We start from the raw sequence: 22,374 nt of genomic DNA on the forward strand, positions 1-22,374 counted from the left end.
ATGGTGGGTGGAAGGACGGATGGTGGGTGGAAGGACGGATGGTGGGTGGAAGGACGGATGGTGGGTGGAAGGATGGATGGATGGATGGATGGATGGTGGGTGGAAGGACGGATGGATGGATGGATGGATGGTGGGTGGAAGGACGGATGGTGGGTGGAAGGACGGATGGTGGGTGGAAGGATGGATGGATGGATGGATGGATGGTGGGTGGAAGGATGGATGGATGGATGGATGGATGGTGGGTGGAAGGACGGATGGTGGGTGGAAGGACGGATGGTGGGTGGAAGGATGGATGGATGGATGGATGGATGGTGGGTGGAAGGACGGATGGATGGATGGATGGATGGTGGGTGAAAGGATGGATGGTGGGTGGGAGGATGGATGACGAGTAGATGGATGACGGGGTAGGAGGATGCACAACCTTGGTCTGCTCCTTGCCACTCTGCCCAGCTCTACCTGCTGCTGTTGGGCCCGGAGGTCACCAATCTCCTTCTGGTCCTCCTCATGGAGCCGCTTCATGTCCTCCCACGACTGCTGCAGCAGGTTACGTTCCCGCAGCAGCTGTCCGTTCTCCCGCCTCAGCATGTCCACATCATCCTTCAGCTGGGTCTGGTCGCTCAGGAGCCGACTGTGGAGTGTGCTACAACCCCCATACACACAGTGAATGGCAGCCAGCCTCCAACCCCCGCCAGTCCCCCTTCTGCAGCCCCTCCAGGCCCAGTACGCCCGAAACACCTAATGGGAGCCCACAGTAACCAGGACAGCAGCACTCAGAGACAGGCCAAAACTTGGTATCAGCCAAAGGCCAGAAAGAACCAAACCATTTTTAAAAACCTCATACCAAAGGGCAGACGTAGGAAGGCCCAGGCAAGGAGATGAGCCCTTCCCTGGTACAGGCCTGGCACCTCTGAGGACTGAGGCCTGGGCAAAGGTCAGCAGGTAAGGCAGGTCAGTACACTCAGAGGGGCCCCAGGAGACCAAAGGGGAACAGGCCCATCCACCTCTCCTACCGCAGGAGCTGCAGCAAAGCCCTTGGACAGTGACCCAGGAGCCCAGCCATCTGCCTGGCCTACTGCCTAATTTTCAATCCCTTTCCTACCAGCTCTGCTTCCGAGGCTGTCACTAGCTGGTGTGAAAGGTTCACATCTCAGCCTGCACTTAGAAAAACTGAGACCCAAAGACCCCACCCCACTTGCTGAAGGCCCACTAAGTGCCATGAGGCAGTCCCACTCACTGGTAGAAGTCGGTCTCCTTGGCCACCTCCTCGCACCTCTTCAAGGCGTTGGTGTGCTGCTTCTGCAGGCTCTGCAGGTCCGACATGGCCCGCACACACTGGATCTTCAGCCTCTCGTAGTCAGGATTCAGCCTGTGGTAGGGCCTGACCCAGACAGCGGCAGTGAACACAGGCCCCGGGATCACTCGGACAACGGATGTCTCTGCCTGGGGAGCCTCCAGCCCAGTGTCCCCAGATACTGGTCTCCTATGCACCCCAACCACCTGGCACTTGTTCAACTCAGACATCCTGGCCTCCCCAGACCCACAGGATCCCCGGCATGGAGGACCATGGTTGCCTGGGCTCCTTGCTCGGGCCTGGGGAGCTCAGAAGGTACTGTCTTATTATCTAGCAGCTCCCAGGCAGGCCGTGCAGCAGGCCTTCACCCACAGTGGGCCCCCCAGAAACCTGTGAGGAAGCTTCTCCTCTTTTTAGGAAAGTGACTATCAATCTTGGGATAATCAAAACACCAAGGCCCAGCCCAGTTACATGAGTGTCCTTGGGGGTATGACCCAGACACCAGGGTGGGGGTTCTGGTGTGCAGCCACTGGTGAGGACACTGGCCCGGAGCACTGCTTCTCAGAGTGGGGTTCCCAGACCTGCAGCATTAGTTTCACCTGGGGATGTGTCAGAAGTGCAAATCCTCAGGTCAGCCCCAGAACTCCTGAATCAGACACGTGGGAGGGAGGGAGGGCGGGCTAACCAGAAACCCGAGCTTTAACAAGCCCTCTGCTGATTCCGGTGCACGCTCCAGGGTGAGAACCAGGCCTCCAGCTGGCCTCAGTAACCCTGCTCTGTGGGCGGCCAGACAGCAAACGCTGCAGGCTCGGCCAGCCGTCAGTCTCGGGGACACGAGGCAGGCATTGGACAACAGGCACTCTAGCACACCATGTCTCCACGGGCCCTGCCTCTGTGCTGTCTGAGGACCATATCTTCGTCAAAGCAACCTCAGGGGACCACCTTTGCAGGCCTGACATCGACCCAGAGGAACTTCCTCAGGACGAGGCACTCACATGCCTGATGCTCCTAAAGGCAGCCCCCCTCCCCTGAGAACCCCTACCAGCATCTCCTAGAAGGACAAATCAGACTCTATCCCTCCTCCTCCACGAAGCCCTCCTGGATGGGGCAGGTGGGGAAAGACCTTCCCTTTGCCCCCACCATGGACCTGGTATCCACCTCTAAATCCCAACAAAAGAAGTGACCAAGATTTTCTCCAAAACCACACAGAAGCCAGGTGGAATATACCCTCCTAAAACACACACGTGGCAGGGAACAATGAACATGGGAACACGTAACTAGCAGTAAGGAGAGGCACGTGCAGACACACAGACGTGCGCACGCGCACACACACACACACACACAGACGAGCACACACACAGAGACATGCGCACACACACAATGTACGCACACACAGATGTGCGCACACACAGACGTGCACACACACAGACGAGCATACACACAGACATGCACACACAGACGTGCACACAGACACAGACGTGCACACACACAGAAGTGCGCACACAGACATGCACACACACACAGACGTGCATAGACACAGACGTGCACACACAGACGTGCACACAGACATGCACACACACAGATGAGCACACAGACATGCACACAGACGTGCACACGGATATGCATACACATAGACGAGCACAAAGACGTACACACACAGACACAGCCATGCACACACACACACATGTGCACACACAGACGTGCACACACATAGACACGGACGAGCACACAGACGTGCACACACATACACACAGCCATGCACACACACACAGACATGCACACACACGTGCCTGCACACAGCCAGGCCGGTCGAGGGCTCAGCACGGGGACAACTATCTCCATCAGGGAGGGCCGCAGACAAGATAGCGAGGAAGTATACTGCCCTGGTGCTGGAAGGCAGAGGCCTCGAGAGGGGCAGGACGAGCCAAGGCCACCCAACCAACCCATGAGGAGGCACCAAGGTAAGACCAGGCCCCACCAGCTGCTGCTAAAACCGCCCACCAAACCACCTGCAGAGGACGAGTAAATGACAGACACACCCACACTTCTCAGTCTCTGTGTTGTGTGACTCAGGCCACGGGCGCCTATGTGGCTTGGAGGAAGCATAACCGACCTGTGTTCCCTCCCCCCATCCAAGGCTGCAGGGAGGGCGTTTCCAAGCGATGGGGGCAGTGAGGCAAAGGGACACCCTGGCAGTGTAGCATGGACCCCCGGGAGCTAAGGATGAGTGCCTGAGAGGGAGGGGCCGGCGTGATGGCAGCGGGAGAGTAGCCCTGGTCCATCGGGCCTGGCCAGGGAGGCAGGTGCATCACTACCTCTTATCAAAGGTCGTCCCATGGGTCGCGAAGGCCAGGCGCTTCCGCAGTTCATTCCTCTCTCGGGTCATCAGCCGCAGCTGAATGGAGAGGTTCTCCACCTTCTCGTTCACCTGCCGGTCCGTGAGGAGGGGTGGCGGGGATGGAGCCTTCCCGGTGGTACCTGGCAGGGGAAAATCAATAATAAAGTGAACTGGCATTTAGACAGCACTCGCTAGGTGTGCCAGGCACTGTTCCTAGACCTTGGCCTGCATCAGCTGCGCCAAACAACCCTACCAGGTGAGTCCTGCTGGCATCTGCCTTTCAGATGACACCAAGTCAGGAGTAAGAGGAGGAACGGAGACCTAAGCCCAGGCTGTCTGCCCCAGCACCCCAGCAACACCCACCCATTCTGCTGGCCCTGACTGGAGACCCCTACTCTCTTCCCAGCCCGGCTGTGACACCTCCAAGATGGAACCCTTTGGGCCCTGATCTGAGCATCTCTGCCTGGTCTGGAAACAGCAGGTATTCCCAAACCCTGGGCGTGGAGAGGCCAACCTAAGGCCTGAGCAGAATGGAATACACGGCTTGAGGAGGAAGGGACAGGCAGGACCCAGTGAAGCTTCTGAGGCCCAAGGCAGCTGGCTCTGAAGCTGGGGCCCGGGGCTGTCTTCCCACCCCCACCCCAACCAGGGCTGAACACGCTACACAGCCCCCTTCCCCAACCTCTCCACATGCCCAGAGGACCTGCCCCAGCCAGCCCACGGCTGTGGGCTCAGAGAAGGCTCTCAGGGAGAGCCGCCCACGGCTAAGGTCAGTGTGACATGATGCAGGCCAAGTCCTCAGGCCTCTGGCTGCCCAGTCCTTATCAGGCCCTCATCACCTGTGCCCAGGACTCTCCCAAAGGAAACCCCATGCCTTACGCGATTACTAAGGACCAGCAGCAACAGTGACCACCAGCAACACCTCTGACGAGATCCAAATCCTTTTCTAAGAATAAAGCATCTCACTCAAATGTCCAGGAAACAGAGACAAAATCCGTGGTGCTTTTATCTTTAACTCTGTCCACACATTCACCCGGGATATCTGCGCTAACCCTCAGAGATCCTAGGTAGGATCACAGGAACTCACAGCAGTCCATCTCATTTATGGATGTGACCTGGGAGGCCGATTCACCCCAGGGAACACAGTGTCTGTCTCCCCTGCAGCCCTAGAATGTGCGAAGGGCAAGATGCAGGTCTTCTGACCCTGGGCCATCTTGACCACCAGCCCCCTACCTGATCCTTCTGGCTGACCGCTTGTGCAAGCCAAGCGTCCCCCAAAACAAAAGATGGGCACTTGGGTGTGGTCTCGCATCCTCCAGGAGCGCCAGGGAAGATGGGGACTTCGACACTTTTGGGGGACAGGCTAGATCACGGTGTGAGGTAGGAGCTCCCATCTCTCAGTTCAGCATTATCCCAAATGGGAACCCCAACCACTGAATCGGGTCCCCCCGCCCCGAAAGTGCATGTTATTATAGAACCGCCGCCACCACCATAACAGCTGGGACTGCTGGGCTCGGGCCAGGCCTCTGGGTCAGAATGTCCTCTAAGGTGGGGCCCACAACCATCTCCCCCGCCCCCCACACAGTTCTACTCCACAGCCTGAGAAGCCTTCCCTCGCCTCTCCCCAAAAGACCCTGGACCCTCACCCCTGCCCCCGGAGTTCTGGAAAGCAGCTGGTTACAGCTGTGTAGGCTCTGTCACGTCCTCTTCTGGCAAACGAAGTCACTTGTAAGACCCTTAACCCAGAGCCAGCTCTACACTGTCATCCAACCTGCAATAACTTAGCCGGTGCTCTGACAAGTGAGGCTTCCTCGGGACGTGTATCCGATGCCCCTCCCGCTGATGCCTGTGAGTCACCCTCTAACCAACTTTAGGGGCAATGATCCATGTGGGACAGACAAAGCCAAGAGAGCAGGATGAAAAGACAAGGAGCACCTGGAAAAGGGGGAATCAGTGTTCACAGTCACCGCCGAGCCACACAGCAGCAGCCAACAGAGCACCCAGGGGTTAATCTCCCAAACCCAGCTGGGCACTCACATTGTTATCCCCGTTCTACAGCTGAGAAAACAGAGGCCCGGCAAGATCAGGGCGCGGACTCAAACCTGCACGAAGAGCCAGTGATGCCCAGGATGAGAGCCCAGCACCTGCATCGAGAGCACACGCTCTCCGCCTCCGTGCCTCACTGCCCCCCAAACAACAGCCATGACTGGTCCTCACTTCCTGCCTGGCAGTTTCTGAAACGCATCCCATCCCCTTAAGGAAGTTACTGCTGTTATTCCCATTTTACACATCAGGAAACAAAAACGTATCAAGATTAAATGAACTGCCCAGGTCACAGAGCCAATAAATGACAGCACTGAGTTTTGGATCCCCCTCCATCTACCTGACCCCAGAGCCCAAGGTCTTCACCTGACGGTTCGCAAACTTTTTGATCTTAGGACCGCTTTATGATCTTAAAAATGATTGGGGACTCCCAAGAGCTTTTGTTTACATGGGTTATAAGTCTCTAATGATCACCAACGGATTAGAAATTAAAACTAAAAATTTTTGAGTATCTATGAACTGGGGCGCCTGGGTGGCTCAGTCGCTAAGTGTCCGCCTTTGGCTCAGGTCATGATCCCAGGGTCCTGGGATCGAGCCCCACATCGGGCTCCCTGCTAGGCAGGAGGCCTGCTTCTTCCTCCCCCACTCCCCCTGTTTGTGTTCCCTCTCTGGCTATGTCTCTGTCAAATAAATAAATGAAATCTTTAAAAATAAAAAATAAATAAATATCTATGAATTTTAAAATAACTGAAAATCCATTCCATGTTGACATAAGATTTTTTTTATGAAAAATTAACTACACTTTCCATTACAAAACAAAAAAATGTAGCAAGAAGAGTGGCATCGGGGCGCCTGAGTGGCTCAATTAAGCATCTGACTCTTGATCTCAGCTCAGGCCTTGATCTCAGGGTCATGAGTTCAAGTCTCGCCTCGGCTCCCACGCTGGGCGTAGAGTCTACTTAAAAAAAAAAAAAAGTGGCATTGCTTTGCATCTTTATAATGCTGTTGATGTCTGGCTTCAGAGAGATAGCTAGAGTCTCTTATCTGTGCAGTATCACACACAGGATGGATGAACCTGTAGAAAAGTCTGCTGGACAGCAAAGTCCATGTGAGGATGACAGTGGAAAAGGCAAGTGACATCTTAGAATCATTATGAAAACAGTTTTGACCTCACCGGCCTCCTGAAGGGACCTCAGGGACACCACGTCATGCTCCAAGAACAGGTGCTCTGTGCTCTAATCAAGTCCAAGAAGTATCACAGAAACATCAACTCAAGAGTTTCGGAAATGAAAAGCACCACAAGGCTCAGCAACGTGCCTCCAGGGAGATAAAGAATTCTCACCCCATTTGGGGAACAAGGCAACAGAAAGATGCATCCCTTCCTTGGTTTTTGAGGAAGCTGGAGACAGAAGCAGCAGGACCGAAATCGGGGTCATCAGATCTGTCGCCACACACAGCCACGGCCTCCTGTCCCAGCCTCCAGCAGGATGAGGACACCTGCTCTGCACACGTGAGGACCCGAGGGGAGCCGACCATTCAGACAATGAAACGCGCGGACGTTGCCCAGCATAACGTAGGTGTTGGGTTCTGTGCTAAGGGCACCCTGTCCTTACCTGATTCATGCCCACAGCACCCTCCCAGGAACATGCTGTGATCATCCCGGGAGAAACTGACATCCACAAAGACTGCACCGCCAGGTACACGGTGCACCCCCAGGCAAACGTGGCTCCAACTCCAGAGCCAGGGCCTCAACCATGACGCTACACTACCTCCGACAGGTAGTGCTCCAAGGTTTGAACATGCATGGATACACAAAACAGAAGGCCAGCCAGGTCAGAGAAGCCATCAGACAGCAGACTTCTGACTTAGGGGGACATGCTGCCTGGATGCCTATCATTCCACAGTCAGGAAGGTGGAGGGCAGAGCAGGGCCACAGGACACCTCAAGAAGAATCCCAAGATGGGCTAAGCCTGGACATGCCAAATTAATGGCAAGTGTTGCAGAAAACCCTCTCCATTCCCAGTCAACTAAAAATAAAGTTTTTCTGGGCGCCTGGGTGGCTCAGTCGGCTAAGCATCCAACTTTAGCTCAGGTCACGATCTCAGGGTCCTGGAATTGAGCCCTAGATTGGGCTCCATGATCAGCAGGGAACCTTGCTTCTCCCCCTGTCCCCTTCCCCTGCTTGTGCTCTCTCTCTCTCTCATATAGATAAATAAAATCTTAAAAATAAAGTTTTCTTTTTTTGGTTGTATCTCAAGGTTGAAAGACGTTTTGAAGATGATGCAGCCCTCCCACCCAAATTGGTTGCCAGAATCCCCCAAATGGCCACCAAGACTGTTGGAACTCCTCCACAGTGAGGGAGCTCACTACTTTACAGCAAAGCCCAGCTAATATCTCCCCATAAAATTATTCTCTGTACAGAGTTTGAATCCGTCTCCCTCTATTTCCTCCACTGACCTAGATGTCCTCCTAAGGGCCACAAGGTACCTACAACCGTAACTCTTCTACACAACAGACCTGCAACTATTTGAAGACAATTGTCACATCCCTTTATCACTATCAGAACCGCTACAATTAAGAGGCAACAACACCAAACGCTAGCATGGGGGGCAGAGAAACCAGAATTCCCAAGCATCGCAGGTGGGAATATGAAATGACACAGCCACTTTAGAAAACACTTAGGCAGTCTCTCTCTTTTTTTCTTTTTTTTAAATAATCTCTACACCGAATGTGGGGCTCGAACCTACAACCCCGAGATCAAGAGTCACACGTTCTACCGACTGAGCCGGCCAGGCGCCCCGGGCCATCTGTTATAAAGTTCCACGTGCACCTACCCTATTACCTAGTAATCCCACTCCTGGGATTTACACAAGAGGAAAGAAAAGTTATGTGAACACAAACACCAGCACACAACTACTTAAAGCAGGTGGCGAACGTATAAACAGCAACGTTCCCTTCCTCCAAAGGAATACTACTCAGCAAGAAAAGGGAATGGCCACTGGCCAAACCAAGACCCGCAAGAACTGGGGGATCCGAAGGCCCTCTGCTAAGTGAAGGCAGCCAGATTCAAAAGGCTGTATACACTATATGATTCCATCTATAGGGCGTTTGGGAAAAGGCGAAAACATAGGGCAGAAAAGAGATGAATGGCTGCTAGGGGCTGGGGGTGGAGGGAAGAAAGGCTGAGTACAAAGTCACAGAAGGGAATGCTTTGGGGTGAGGGAATGGTCCTCTTTTTTTTTTTTAAAGGTTTTATTTATTTATTTGACAGACAGTGAGACAGGGAACACAAGCAGGGGGAGTGGCAGAGGGAGAAGCAGGCTTCCCGCGAAGCAGGGAGCCCGATGCGGGGCTCGATCCCAGGACCCTGGGATCATGACCTGAGCCAAAGGCAGATGCTTAAAGACTGAGCCACCCAGGCTCCCCTGTCCTATATCTTCTTGTGCCGGTGATTACATGACCATGTGTGTTTGTCAAAACTCACTGAACTATATAAAAAGGAGAGATTTTACTATGTGCAATTTATACCTCAGTGACATGACTTCTTAAAAACTTTCGCTAACAACAAAACCTGCAGTGTCCCAAATGGAAGCCACCCTCCCAGGAGCGGTATGGTTGCTGGAGTTGTGGACCGTCAGCCCTCCCCACCCCCTCAGTCACTGCAGGTACAGTAGACATCTTAAAGAACAAGAAAATAAGAACTCACATCAAGTGAGTTGTCCACAGAAACCACAAACGTCTTTCCCTCAGCTCGCCTATCCCTGCATTGTTGCTCTTTTGGATTCAAATGCAACTGTCCACTCTCCCCAACTTCACTCCTTCCTCTTTCCAATCTAGAACCCACTCGAGAAGGTAGATTTCTTTCTTCCTCTCTGTGTCCAGGATGGGGCCTGAGGGGCAAGGGACTGCATTACAATGAGGGTGCTTTAGAGATGCCAGGAGAGCAGGCACAGGCCCTGGATTTTGGAGCCGTCACTCACCGGGCCTTGGTGTGAGAGGGACAGCAGGAGCAAAGTCCGGGAGGGAGACAGGGCAGGCCCCTTTCACCACATGAGTCCTGGCTCTGCCTCCCAGCCGCCATGGCTGGTGCAGCCACCTCCACAGACCACTGAGGCTCAGTGAACTGCTTGGCAGCTGGGTAATCTTGGCCAGAAGCCCCTTTGTCCTTAGCTCCCTTGCCACCACACGCCAGCTGAAGGCCTCCCCCTCTGTCTCATTTACAGCTGGACAAACTGCAACTCTGCTCCGGAGCCCTATGGGCCCATGGTGCCAGAGCCAAGGAGAAAACTGGTCGTGGCCAAACGTGGTCAGGTGGAGTGGCCGTGCCCAGCTTCCTGGCTACCTCCAGGCCCCGGCTCTCGGGGGAGAAGCAAAGCAGCGGCAGAACACAAAACCAAGCCCAGGAGAGCCACAGCCATCAGGAGAGACACAGTCCCTCATCATGAACTAGGGCTTCTGAAAGCACCTAGTGTCACAAACTTGTGAGAAAGGTACATCTCAGGCCCAGCCAGACGTCCTAACTCAGAAACCCGGGAAGTGAAGTCAGCACTCCCATCCAGGTGATCCTGAGACCTGCTCAAGTTTGAGAACCTCTGGCCTGGGCCAAAGTTGCATCTGCTGGCCAGAGTGGCTTTCTTCTCCCTTGTTTTACTGGCCGTCCAGTAACTACTGCCCAGTGATGACATGCAGGGAGGGGCCCCTACCCCTGGGTCAGTCAGGACAGCTCGGAGGCCCAGCCCTCCCAGGACTGAGTGCAGCCGCGGAAGCCACGCCCAGCTCTTGGGTGAAACACTTGCTCTCAGAGCAGATCCTTGACTCAGGGTCTGCTCTGCAGGAACCCGAACCAACAGAGGCAGCGGCGGCCTCTTGCCTTCTCACTGCTCCTACTTCTGAAGCATCATTCCTAGAAGGCCCAACACAAGGCCCACCTCCTCCGCGAAACTTACTCTGTCGCCCCTCATCAGAAATAGCTGCTGCCTCCCCTGAGCTGTTTGTTTCCTTCTGTTTCACACAGGGCGCAATGCCAGACGCTTACCCCTCTGGTGCTATGGTCTGAGTGCCGGTGTCTCCCGGCTGAAACCCCGACCAAGCCCCAAGGTGTGGGATTAGGAGGCAGGGCCTTCGGGAAATGATTAGGTCATGAGAGAGGGTCCCACATGAGCAGAACTAGTGCCCTGATAAAAGGACCCCAGAGAGCTCTCTCCCCGCTTCTCCAGGTGACGACACAGAAGGAAAATGCCATCTGTGAACCTGAAGCGGGCCCTCACCGGACACGGCATCTGCCTCAATCTTGGACTCCCAGCCTCCAGAACCGTAACCAATAAATGTCTGTTGTTTCCCAGCGGCCCAGTCGGTGGTGGTCTCTTTTGGCGTCCCGGACGGACTGAGACTCCTGCTGGATTGTGAGGTCAGGGGCCAAGGCTCTCTGTAACCCCTACAAGCACTAAGCACGTGCTGCAAGAGAAGAAGGTGCTCCCATTCTTTGGAGAAACTGAGAACACAGGCCCCCGACCCAAAGGTCCAGGAAAGGCAGGGTCAGAGGGCCCAAGGAGTCAGGGTGAGAACCTGTTTTCATGATGACTCACCCCACCTTCCCGTGCCAACCACAAGCTGCACTTTCAAGGAATGGGACACAGAGGAAGCCCTCCAGCTGCTTCTCCTGCCAACAAGCCAAGAGATCTCTTTATTTAATATGAAACCTCTCCTGTTGCTTCAATCTGCATAAAATTTAAAGCTCATTTTAGAAATGCTACCCAAGGATGTCTGTTCTCCTTAAAACTTCCCCAGTTGTCACAGACGAGAAATAAAAGGCACCTGAGAAATCAGGTCAGGATGAATGAGTTAGAAAAATATCAACTGCCTGAAATAAGTATGTCCTCCCGGGGCAGATCCATGAGGCCCACCCACAGGACGGGTTACCTACGGACGGCTGCACGGGATGGGGGAGGCCTCCAGGAAGCCACACGTGCTCAGCTGATGAAAACTGCCCGAAAAGGCGTCAGCAGAAAGTCTCTAGGTTAACACAGGCATGGTGAGCTGTTAGCTGTGTCAAGCTGAGAGCCTAAAGGGGACAGGCTACCCGCTGGCCCAACGCTAGCCAGGGCAGTCGACCAGGCACCAGCCATCACAGAGAAGACGCGACACCCAAGGCTTCCCCCGCCAATTTTCTCTTATGTAGACTGTAACTTGCCATTCTTTTCCCAAATGGTGTTTGTTAAGGAGACATAAGCGGGAAAGCAGAGGTGATGTTTTGTTCTTGCTTTTTTTTAATTTTTATTTATTTATTTTGTAAGATTTTATTTATTTATTTGACAGAGAGAGACACAGCGAGAGAGGGAACACAAGCAGGGGGAGTGGGAGAGGGAGAAGCAGGCTTCCCGCCGAGCAGGGAGCCCGATGCGGGGCTCGATCCCAGGACCCTGGGATCATGACCTGAGCCAAAGGCAGACGCTTAACCGACTGAGCCACCCAGGCGTCCCAGGGAGGTAATGTTTTTATCATAAGACATTGCTCTTGCCTTGCCTTTCCTTAGCTTTGTGGAGAGAGACTGCGAACAAACAGTAACAGCCAGTCTCCATCTGACCAGGGAAAGAGCATGGCCTGTCATTAGGTGAGGCTGAGCCAGGAGGAATCCTCCAGGAGGCCGGCAGTGCTCCCTATGGCTGACCCCACCGCTCATTCCACTCCAAGGGACAGGTCCAAGCCAGCCAGACATTCCAGCGCCCTTGCCACAGCCAGCCCATCTCAGCCCGGGAGGCCTGTTAAATGTAGATGCTGGACCGCACTCTCAGAGCTCTGGATGTAGCAGGTATGGGGCGGAGCTCAGGAACCTGCACCTCTAACAAGTGCCTGAGTGCTGCTGGTCCAGGGACCATACCCCACGAGCCGCTGGTTTGGGCCCAGACTAGTGATCCAGCTGCGGTGAGTGTGAGGAGACCGTGCCGAGGAATGTCTGTGGAAGGCTGCTTGCTGACAAGGAGACACGAAAGGACCCTCTTCATCCTCTGGACCATGTGACGACAGATGTTCTTTTATCTGCTCTGTCTAGTATGGCAGCTGCTAGTCACAGGTGGCCAGAGGGCACCTGAAATGTAGCAAGTGTTACTGTTGAAACTAGAAGTGTTCATTTTAGTTCATTTTCATTCATCTGAATTTAAACAGCCACCTGTGGCCAGTGGCTCCCACAAGGGGCCGTGCAGCCGCGGACACCACCAGGTCTGGATGTGATAGCTGGAACTGCGGCTACAGATGCCCGGCCATCAGCCCGAGGGCCAGACACACACAGAGGCTCACAGAGCCACGTCCCGATGCACTCAGCCCACCCTCAGCGGCCTCTTACTATGTGAGAGCACACAGTTGTCTGTTGTTTAGGGCGGGGTGAGCAGGTATTCCTATTGCTACAGCCAAAGGTCTCCTGGCCGATGCAGCCACGAGGACATTGAAGTAAGCCTGCAGAAACGTGGGGCTAGCCACCCCAAGGATGATGTCAACTGCTGGCATAAGAACAAGAGAAGCAAGACTTGGGTCCCGGTGAGCTGACCCGAGGGGATGCAACCAGACCCTTCAGCATTCAAGACCTGGGCACCAACAACCACGGCTCAGCCTACGACAGAAAGTCCACAGCCCTACCTTCTGCCTGTTTGCCAACTAGCATCTGGGGACACTGCTGACCCCCCCACCCAAGGACTGAACCCAGCTTCAGGTACATGTGGATCCAACCGGCAGGGGGTTGACATGAAGCTTCTTCCAGAAGATGCAAAGGTCCAGCTGCATAAACTATATCTTCCTGCTCCTCCTTAAAAATTCCACTATTAACAATAATTGCTGTGGTTTAAGCTAACACCTCTCTCTCTGGAGAGACTAAAATGCAAAGGTTCCTAAGAAAGATACCACTTTAAGCCCCGAAGTGTTGACATGATGAGTTTGTCAGCTGTTAGATCACTGCACTTGTCCCCAAGGGGGAGCATGAGGGAGGAAAGAGGTGCGCTCAGGGTTCAACTGCTTTGGTTTTACAAAAGCCCATGTTGCCTGGGGGCCAGGCCCATGGTCCGAATTCCAACAAGCCTACCATTCAGCCGACAGACTCGCAGCAGGCAGCACACAGTAATAAAGCCTGAAGCCCTGACCTGTGGTCCCAGAAGTGTCCTCCCTGAATCCTGGACAGGGATGAGGGACCTGTGCTGGCCTCACTGTGTCCTCCCAAAAGTGCTGAAATCCTGACCCCCTCCGAAACGTGAATGTGGCCTCACTGGAGACCACAGTCTCTGCCGACGATCAGGTGAAGATGAGGTCAGCCCGGAGCAGGACCGGTGTCCCTTTGCAGAGATGTGAACACAGACACGCACATGGGAGAACACCATATGAGGCCAGAGGCAGAGACTGGGATGACACATCTACAAGACCAGAACATCCGGTCCAAACGCTGCCAGCACCCCGGCGAGAGGAAGGACAGAGGCCTGGGACAGACCCTGCCCCGGCGCCAACAGACGTGGGGCCTCCAGAGCCGCAAGAGGATGCAGTTCTGTTGTATGAGCCACTCCGTCATGGCAGCCCCAGTGAACAGTGCCCTACCTCCCTACTGCTACCGGTCTCGCTGGGCTGACCTCGCTCACTGTATTCATCCCAAAACCGTCTCCCCCGTGGGCCCTAAGATCCACAGGCACTGGGACCACGTCTGCCCCAGTCCCCACGCATTCCAAGCCCACTTCTGGCCCAGCAGAGGGGCTCTGTAAGTGTCTGTCGACTTAACACATGAAAGGTCTGCCCCCGACTAGGTCTGGAGTCCCTGGCAAGAGCATCAATTTCCCCATCTGTCTATGTGCAGGAGATAAAATAATTGGACCGGATGACCTCCGGGGGGCCTTCCGACTACTGAAACTCCAGGACTCGCCACCGAAGGTGTACCCATCCATCAGGGTCAGATCGGGACATGAGAAACAACACGGAGGGTGTTAAACAGAGGGCACGTGACGCAGGAATGGGTACCAGAGGTGTGGGAGGGCTGGGAGACCAGGACAACCTTCCTGCTGGGAGTCTTCAGTGAAGGGAAAGCAGGACCAGCTGTGGGCTTCTGGAAACACATGGACGGGCTACTCCTGTCCCCAAGGCAACACGCTGCCCAGGGGGCGGTTCCTGCTTACAAAGGACTGTCCCCAAAGGGGGCATTCTCATGGACAGTTGTCACTGAGGCACACGGTCAGGGGCAGGGGGGACAAGAAGCTCACGGAGAAGTCCCATGCCCTGACAAAGTGAAGGAATGGAGAGACACAGCCTCCCCTCGCACCTGACAGCACCAGATTCCTGCCCTCCTCCATTAGGAGGACATGCTGCTGATGGGAGAAGGTGTGAATGGAATCAACAGAAGGTGGCCCCATGAGTGATCTGCCAGGTGAGGCTGACTTCCCACCCCGTAAACTCGGGGCTACCTTGGCTCACACCCAGCAGCCCCCAACCCGCCCGGTGCCCTCCAGGAAGGAGGGGTGCCCAAGTGGTACTCACCCACACTGCTGAGGGAGCTGCTGCTTTCTGAGTCTGAGGGCATGATGGACAAGACGCTGTAGGTGGAGCCTGGGGAAGAAGGACAGACCGTTTGTTACTAACCCCAAACTACTGTCAGACCAACTGATCTTCAGTCAGCGCCAGACTGAGAACCAACACTACGTCAGGGACTAGAAATCGGATCTATGGGTTCAAGCAGGTGTGGTGAGCAGGGTCTAGTCTGTGGTATTTCTGCCTGGCCTCTCACCTGACCTTCCCACCACCCTCCTGCCCTGGAAACTTACCCACGCACAGAGGGGAACTCGGAGCCAGTCAGCTGGCCTCTCCTTAAGACATCTGGGGAAAAGCTTAGCAAGGGAGCAACATGCCCCCAGGTTAAAATAGGGTCTGGGGACTTCCTCCAGATCTTTACCAATATGATGCTGGCTTCCATGCAGAGAGCAACAGAGTATAAGTTAAACATCTACGAACCATTTGTTCTTTTTGCCCAACTGTTCTGCTCTCGGGTTCTGACTGTATTCAAGCTCGGTCCTTAATAATTTAGTCAGTGACTGCCCCCTTACTAAAAGTTATTCATAAAATTATGAGCAACTACACTGTCACCAAAGCCAAGGAGCAGTACATGCCCCTTTTTTGGCCAACACTTAATGTTGTTAACTCGGTGTTGGACACACAACTGTGTCACACCATGGTTCAGTTTGAATTTGAGTATTTTCTAAGCTAAGGAGATTACCCGCCTCGCATCAGCATAACCTCTGGGTCAAGAAACCCCGTATCTGAACCAGCTCTCATCCACACATGAGTAGCTGGGTCACACTGAGCAAGTCATTTGTTTTCTGGAAGTCTGCTCCCTGGCCTGTAACAGGGAAGGGGTTTCAACCAGATGGCTTATAAGGTCCTCTCCCCCATCCCATCTCAGGATTACACTTTCCCCTGAGGGCGTGCTTTTCCTGTGACTACAGGTGACACCAAGTTAAGAGGGAGAACTGACTTCAAGACTATCTTGGGAACTGAGAAAAGCCCCACACGCACAAACGGTGGGTCAAAGAAAACAAGGTAACGGCAGGAATGCAATGTTTTGTCCTTGGAACCAAAAGAACTACAGAGGGAAGAGCGGTGAGCTAGAGACGGGATTTTTGCAGTAAAGCCTTTGAACAAGCCTCAGGGCTCTGATGAGGAAAAGCAGCCAAGAACTAATGAGATCTAAGGCTCCAGAACCAGAAAGGTGGGGGCCAGATTTAAGGTTTCTCTCCCACCTCAATCCTTGACTAGCTACCTAATACCCGCACACCCTCCGAAGGGACAGCGTAGGGATGAAGAGTTGGGGGTAAGCAGGGCAAAGGAAGGAGGAGACTCGTGGGGGCAGGGAGGGAGGAGACCACCAGGCTGACGAGAGACCCTGAGCAGAGGGGCAACCTCGGGGGGAGGAGATGTGGGGCAGACAGGCAGGCAGCCCTGGTATACTGGTGTGCAGGGGAGCTGGCAGGCATGACACCCAGAAAAAGAGATGAAAGCAGAGAGCAAAAAGGAAAAAACAAGGCAAAGGGACTGTGGTAATGCCGAGAACGAGGACAGTGGCCGGGCATGACTGGTGGTCTCATTATAGAATTTTCTGAGACTCTCTTGAGAACCTGTGGGTGTTACATCGTTAGGTATTTGTCCAAACTCCTGGAGTGTGCAACACCACAAGTGAACCCTAATGTAAACTACAGAGTCTGGGCGACAAGGATGTGTCCGCGTAGGTTCATCAATGGTAACAAACGTACCACTTGGGTGCGGGATGCTGAGAGTGGGTGAGGCCATACATGTGTGGGGGCAGGGGACAGGGGAATTCTCTGTGCTTTCCCCTCAGTTTTGCTGTGAATCTAAAAGGCTCTTTAAAAAAGAATTTTTTTTAATTAAAAAAAAAAGAACCTGTGGATGTTTCGCATGGATTGAAGAGGATGATTTCGGGAGTAGACAGATGATCTGTCTTCAGACAGGACTGTCAAAGGGATCCATCTGTGCGATCCGGCCTCAAGGAGCAGGAGGGCTCCCGCCACGGCCGGGAGGGGCTGGAGAAAGCCGCGGGGTTGGGCGGGGGGAGGGCGCCCAACTGTCAGGGCTGGCTCGGTCTGAAGAGACCTGGGAAGGGCGGGGACCTCCTCAACGCACACCTCACTTCACAGAGGCCCCCTGCCACCTGGCCCGGAGGCCACATCACTCGAAGGGAGAAGGAACCAGAAACCCCATTCAGCCCTGAAATTCCTTGACCCCACCAAAAAATGAAGAGCAGCATTCAATGAAATACCTCCTGTATTTCAAATTCCACCCACACGATTCATTTTGCTGTCCATTCAACAGTTCTGCGTTTTTGTCTCAACAAAACAACGAGCACCACCGATTTCTCCAATCATCTCTCTTCCCACACCACGAACAGCAGTAGGCATTGCATAAAGATCGGTGAAGTAATGTCAGGTAGAATTCAGGCACTCCGTTGGTATCTTCAAAGGACAAAAACGTCAACACAATGCCGATTTTCTCAACTCAACTGACAGTGTCTTAATTATTTTTCTCTTTACAGGGACAAGGAAGGCTAGCCAGCTGGTATGTTGGTGGACTGTTTTCGAAAGATGCCCACTCAGAAAAGCAGGCACAAATAAACTCTCCCACTCACACCTCCCAGATCTCTGAGCTTGCGACACCACGGCCCGCGCGGACAGCCGCTCCCTGCAGGAACGCCTTGCTTCTTCCTCACTACGGGCATCAGCAGAGCCCCATCTTCCAGTAAAGCACCCCTCCTCATCAAGGCGTCTTTTTCCTCCACCATGGCCAGTTTCCACTGTTAATTAAATTTGGCAGACATCTTTGTCTCTCTCCACCCATCTCCCTCCCTGGCTGGGTGAGTCAACTGGCCAACCAACACATTCTGTTCTTCTTCCCTGTCTCCAAAGCCCTGCCGAGGTTCTGGGGCATGACCTGGGGGCGGCGTGACATCTCTATCTCCATCTCTGGGCATCTCCGCCCCTGAGTCGGCTGGCAGGGCTCCTAGGAGCTGGGAGCTGGCAGGGAGTGATGAACATTGGACGGGGCCCAGTTTTTACAATGTTCCCAGGGCCTTAGACGTCATTCAGAGGGGAAAAAAGTCCCGAAGACAACGTTGTCTTGGTCATGCTTTGTCTCTGCTGCTATTGTTGTCTTAAAAAGCCTGTGTGGTCAGGATGTCGGGAAAGGGCAAGAGGAGACACTCTCCTCTAAAGTCACGCGGTGTCCTTTTAAAGCCGGTGGCTTCAGAAGGGCGGGCATCAAGCGTCATCTACCTCTGGGGTTTCACAATCAAATCTGGAGGCCTGCAGGAGTCTCATCTCATGGGTGCACACTTCCCAGCACCCCCACAATTTCCTCAGGAGCTCCACGAAGGCACCCGCACCCCACGTGCCCTGAAACCTAAGGCATGTGCTCCACGTGGCACAGAGGCCCAGACCACCAAGGACTGTGGGATCAGCCCGGCTCCCCCACTGGCACTGCCCCGTCTCCCTCCCCATGTGCCCCCCCCCACACCCCCACAGGACAGCCGGGCACCGCCACTCAGGGTGTTCCCACAAATCCAGGCAAGCCTGTGTACAGGTCCTGAGAGGACCCAGAAGTCAGGTGATCTGGAAACATTTCCAGGAAAGGAGAGCAGAGCATGAGCCTCGATTTTTCATGGACGTGTAACCAGAGAGGGACACGAGGAAGGTCTCTATTGTCATTGGGGCTACTGGGGGACACAAGCAAAGTGCAGGTTCTGATGTGGGCAGATGAGGGGGGCCTGAGAAGCTGAATTTCTAACAAGCCCCCAGGGCATGGGGGTCCACAGAATAAATGCAGGGCAGCAGGGCACCAAGGTTCACCGGAGTCATCAGTTGGGAAGCCAGTGCAAGCTATGGCAGAGGCCGTGAAACAGAGCCGGCAAACTCTGGGACCCACGCATTGTCTGCATCCTTCCCAAGAGCCCAGCCCCTGCTAATTGTGTTTACTCTGTGACTCAGCCCCATTGGGTCACGGAGACCACTTCAAAAGAACTTCCAGTAAAATCACCCGAGCGATAACAGAATGCCCCAGCCCGCAGCCTGCGGGGCCCAAGGGAGACAAACTTAGCTTGTCACCTACTACACCCCTCCATTCACTTGGAGCTCGTAAAGGCCCCAGTGACTCATGCTTCCTCCCCATGAAAACTGTAAGCATTGAAGGGACCTGTTCCAGCTTTGAGCCAGCACGCAGAGTCCTCCCTACGCTCCGGGAGGGCGAGGAGAGAGGGTGGCCTGCCGCACGGACCTGAGATAGCTCCAGATCACTGGGAGCACACGCGAACCAGCCCCCAAAAAGCACTGAAATTGATAGCTGTGCTAGAGTGACAAGGTCAAAGAGGGCAGGATGACAGACTGACAGACTATACAGCACTCTAATAATAATAATAATAGCAGCAGCTAACAGATACTGAGCACTATTAAGTGTCAAGCTGTGCTAAGCATTTGGCATGCACTGTCTCAGTGAATTCCTAAAACAACCCTGAGGCTGTCATTAGGCCCATTTTACGGAGGAGAAAACTAAGGGTTAGGTAAATTAAGAAACTTGCTTAAGGTCTTGATAGAGCCAGTGAGAGTATGAACAAGATACATGCCCAGTTTAGCCCAAAGTCTGCACTCTTGATCCTTATACCCAACGCTGCTGCCGGGCTCTGAAGGTGGAAGGGCAGTCAGGGGAGGCTTCATGGAGGAAGCGGCCTGGAGCTGGCCCTGGAGGATAGTGAACTTGGACAAGCACCCGAGAAGCCAACTCAGCCTGAAAGAAACACAGGCAGAGCCTGTCCCCCTGTGCAAGTGGAAAGTCTCAGAGCAGAGCCAGCCCTGCTCTGGATCCCCCCCTCCAACCCCCAGAAGGGGCTTGTCCCCTTCCTGTCCTCCCTCCCCCCACCAAGAGGACACTCAACAGGCATTGTTGAGATGGCAACTGCTGAACCAGAGATGCGGACTAAAACTGGCAAGAGGGTGAGAGAAGCCATGGCTCCATGGCCCTGACATGCACCGCTGCTTCCTGCCGCCCCAACCCCCGTGCCCATGCTGGGTGCAGAGGCAGGTCCCAGAGCAGCATGGGCACCCTCATTAAAGAGGTACCGACTCCATGAGGTGCACAGGTGAGGAAGCAGGCAAGAGCGTGAAGAGTGCTGTGCGCTATGCAGAGAACACCTCCCCGCTTCTGAGGACCTGAGGAGGTGCTGCGAAGGAGAAGCTTTCCTGCAGAATCACATGATCAGTGCAGCCACACCCGTCCCCCAGGCCTCAGCTTCCTTCCCTTTCAAAATATGGCCCAAGGCCGTGGACACTGAGACCCAAACTAGGAGGCTGACAAGCCCCAACATGTCAAAGAGGCATGGGGTGACCACAGCCCAGGAACGGAGAAGCCAGAGCCTGGCATATCAGTTAAGGAAGTCCTGCTTCCTGCACCCTACACGCCTGCCTCAGGACGGGGAAATCAGCTCCCTGGCATGCACAGGGAGGCTGGCAACAAACAGAAGGCCTGCTGTTATAGGTCAGGTGAAGACGCACCCCCTAGAGTGCACAATCCACCCCCTCAAAGTGTGAGGTTTGTAAGTGAAGAGCCAGTTAGTCTTCCCCAACTGACATACAGCTGGAGTATTCTCTGCAAAGTTTAGAACAAGAATAACAAGCTTAATGGTGCAGCCACTCTGGAAAACAGTATGGAGGTTCCTTAAAAAGTTAAAATTTTTGCGACCCAGTCATTGCACTTTGGGGTATTTACCCTAAAGATACAAATGTAGTGATCCAAAGGGGTACGTGCACCCCAATGATTATAGCAGCAATGTCCACAATAGCCAAACTATGGAAAGAGCCTAGATGTCCATCATCAGATGAATGGACAAAGAAGATGTGGTATATACATACAATGGAATATTATGCAGCCATCAAAAAATGAGATCTTGCCATTTGCAACTATGTGGATGGAACTAGAGGGTATTATGCTAAGCGAAGTAAGTCAGTCAGAGAAGGACAATTATCATACAATCTCACTGATACGTGGAATTTGAGAAACAAGACAGAGGATCAAAGGGGAAGGGAGGGAAAAATGAAACAAGACAAACCAGAGAGGGAGACAAACCATAAGAGACTCTTAATCTTGGGAAACAAACTGAGGGTTGCTGGAGTGGTGGGGGGTGGGAGGGACGGGGTGGCTGGGTGATGGACACTGGGGAGGGCATGTGCTATGGTGAGTGCTGTGAATTGTGCAAGACTGATGAATCACAGACCCGTACCCCTGAAACAAACAATACATTATATGTTAATAAAAAGAAAAAAAAAGTATAACGAGCTTGCTAAAATATCACAGTAAGGATGCTTACGTCTCCCTTTTTGAGGTCATGAAAAGAACCAGTAGCCCATCTTTCAAAAGTGAAAGGGGGTGTTCCTTTCCTAGCTAAGTGGAGTGTTAACATCCAAGTGCGCAAGTGCACAAGTGAGAAGTGCCAGGGGGTGGCGTGAAGGATGCCTGTGGGGCCCTAGGCTCATTCCTTAACCTCCTCCCGCTGGACTCTGGAATCATCTGGGAGATAAGGAACTGAACTACCTGACCCTGAGGAAACTCCCAGATGTCAGTGCTGTCACCTGGGACCCACCCCCATCTCTGGCCAAAACTGCCCCCAAAGCGAAGTCTGAAAAGGGAGGGAAAACAACACAGGCACGCCCAGAACTGATCACTCAGTAAGATTAAAAATCAAGAGCCTCCTCTCACTGTCGGGCCCTTTGAGTCCTCCCCTCCCCCAAGGCACAAGGTGATGGAAGTTCGCTGAATTTCCAGAGATTAAAAACAGCAGTCAGAAAGCTTGCTCCCCCTCCTGAGGGTGGGGAAGGCTGGAGATGTTCTTTGTCATCTCCTGGTCCGAGGCTATGAGCTCCAGGATGGGAGTAGCGGCGGGAACTGGGACCATCAACTTGCCGCCAAGTGGGAGCACTTCTCAGTTCTGGCTTCCTGTCACCCCAAAACAAGCCCTGTTTTCCTCCGTCATCTCCCAGCTGGGCTGGGTCACAGTCCCGCACCTAGGACGTGGCCCAAGCAGGGTCTGGTGGGCTCCCTGGGAGGGAGGCTAGGCCAGCATCGACAGCAGGAAGGGAAGGGGATGGGGACAGGCATTAAGAGCCTCCCACTAAATGCAGTGATCTAGAGGCGC

The 22,374-nt window shown here is 53.8% G+C and overlaps 1 protein-coding gene across 3 annotated transcripts in view; it reads right to left on the reverse strand.

Annotated features, from left to right (window-relative positions):
- DLG5 (discs large MAGUK scaffold protein 5) overlaps positions 1-22,374 on the reverse strand; it is a 126,955-nt gene that overhangs the window by 61,219 nt on the left and 43,362 nt on the right. For 2 of the 3 annotated variants that reach the window (XM_027595967.2, XM_027595965.2), the window contains exons 2-5: positions 15,171-15,239; positions 3,607-3,769; positions 1,235-1,378; positions 457-640 (exon numbers count right to left, since the gene is read on the reverse strand). In XM_027595967.2, coding sequence (XP_027451768.1) covers positions 457-640; positions 1,235-1,378; positions 3,607-3,769; positions 15,171-15,239 — 560 coding nt within the window. Of the gene's footprint in view, positions 1-456; positions 641-1,234; positions 1,379-3,606; positions 3,770-15,170; positions 15,240-17,460; positions 17,654-22,374 lie in introns of all 3 variants that reach the window. The other variant, XM_027595968.2, reaches the window with a different exon arrangement.

The sequence above is a fragment of the Zalophus californianus genome, chromosome 15 (assembly GCF_009762305.2).
Source record: "Zalophus californianus isolate mZalCal1 chromosome 15, mZalCal1.pri.v2, whole genome shotgun sequence".
NCBI lineage: Eukaryota > Metazoa > Chordata > Mammalia > Carnivora > Otariidae > Zalophus > Zalophus californianus.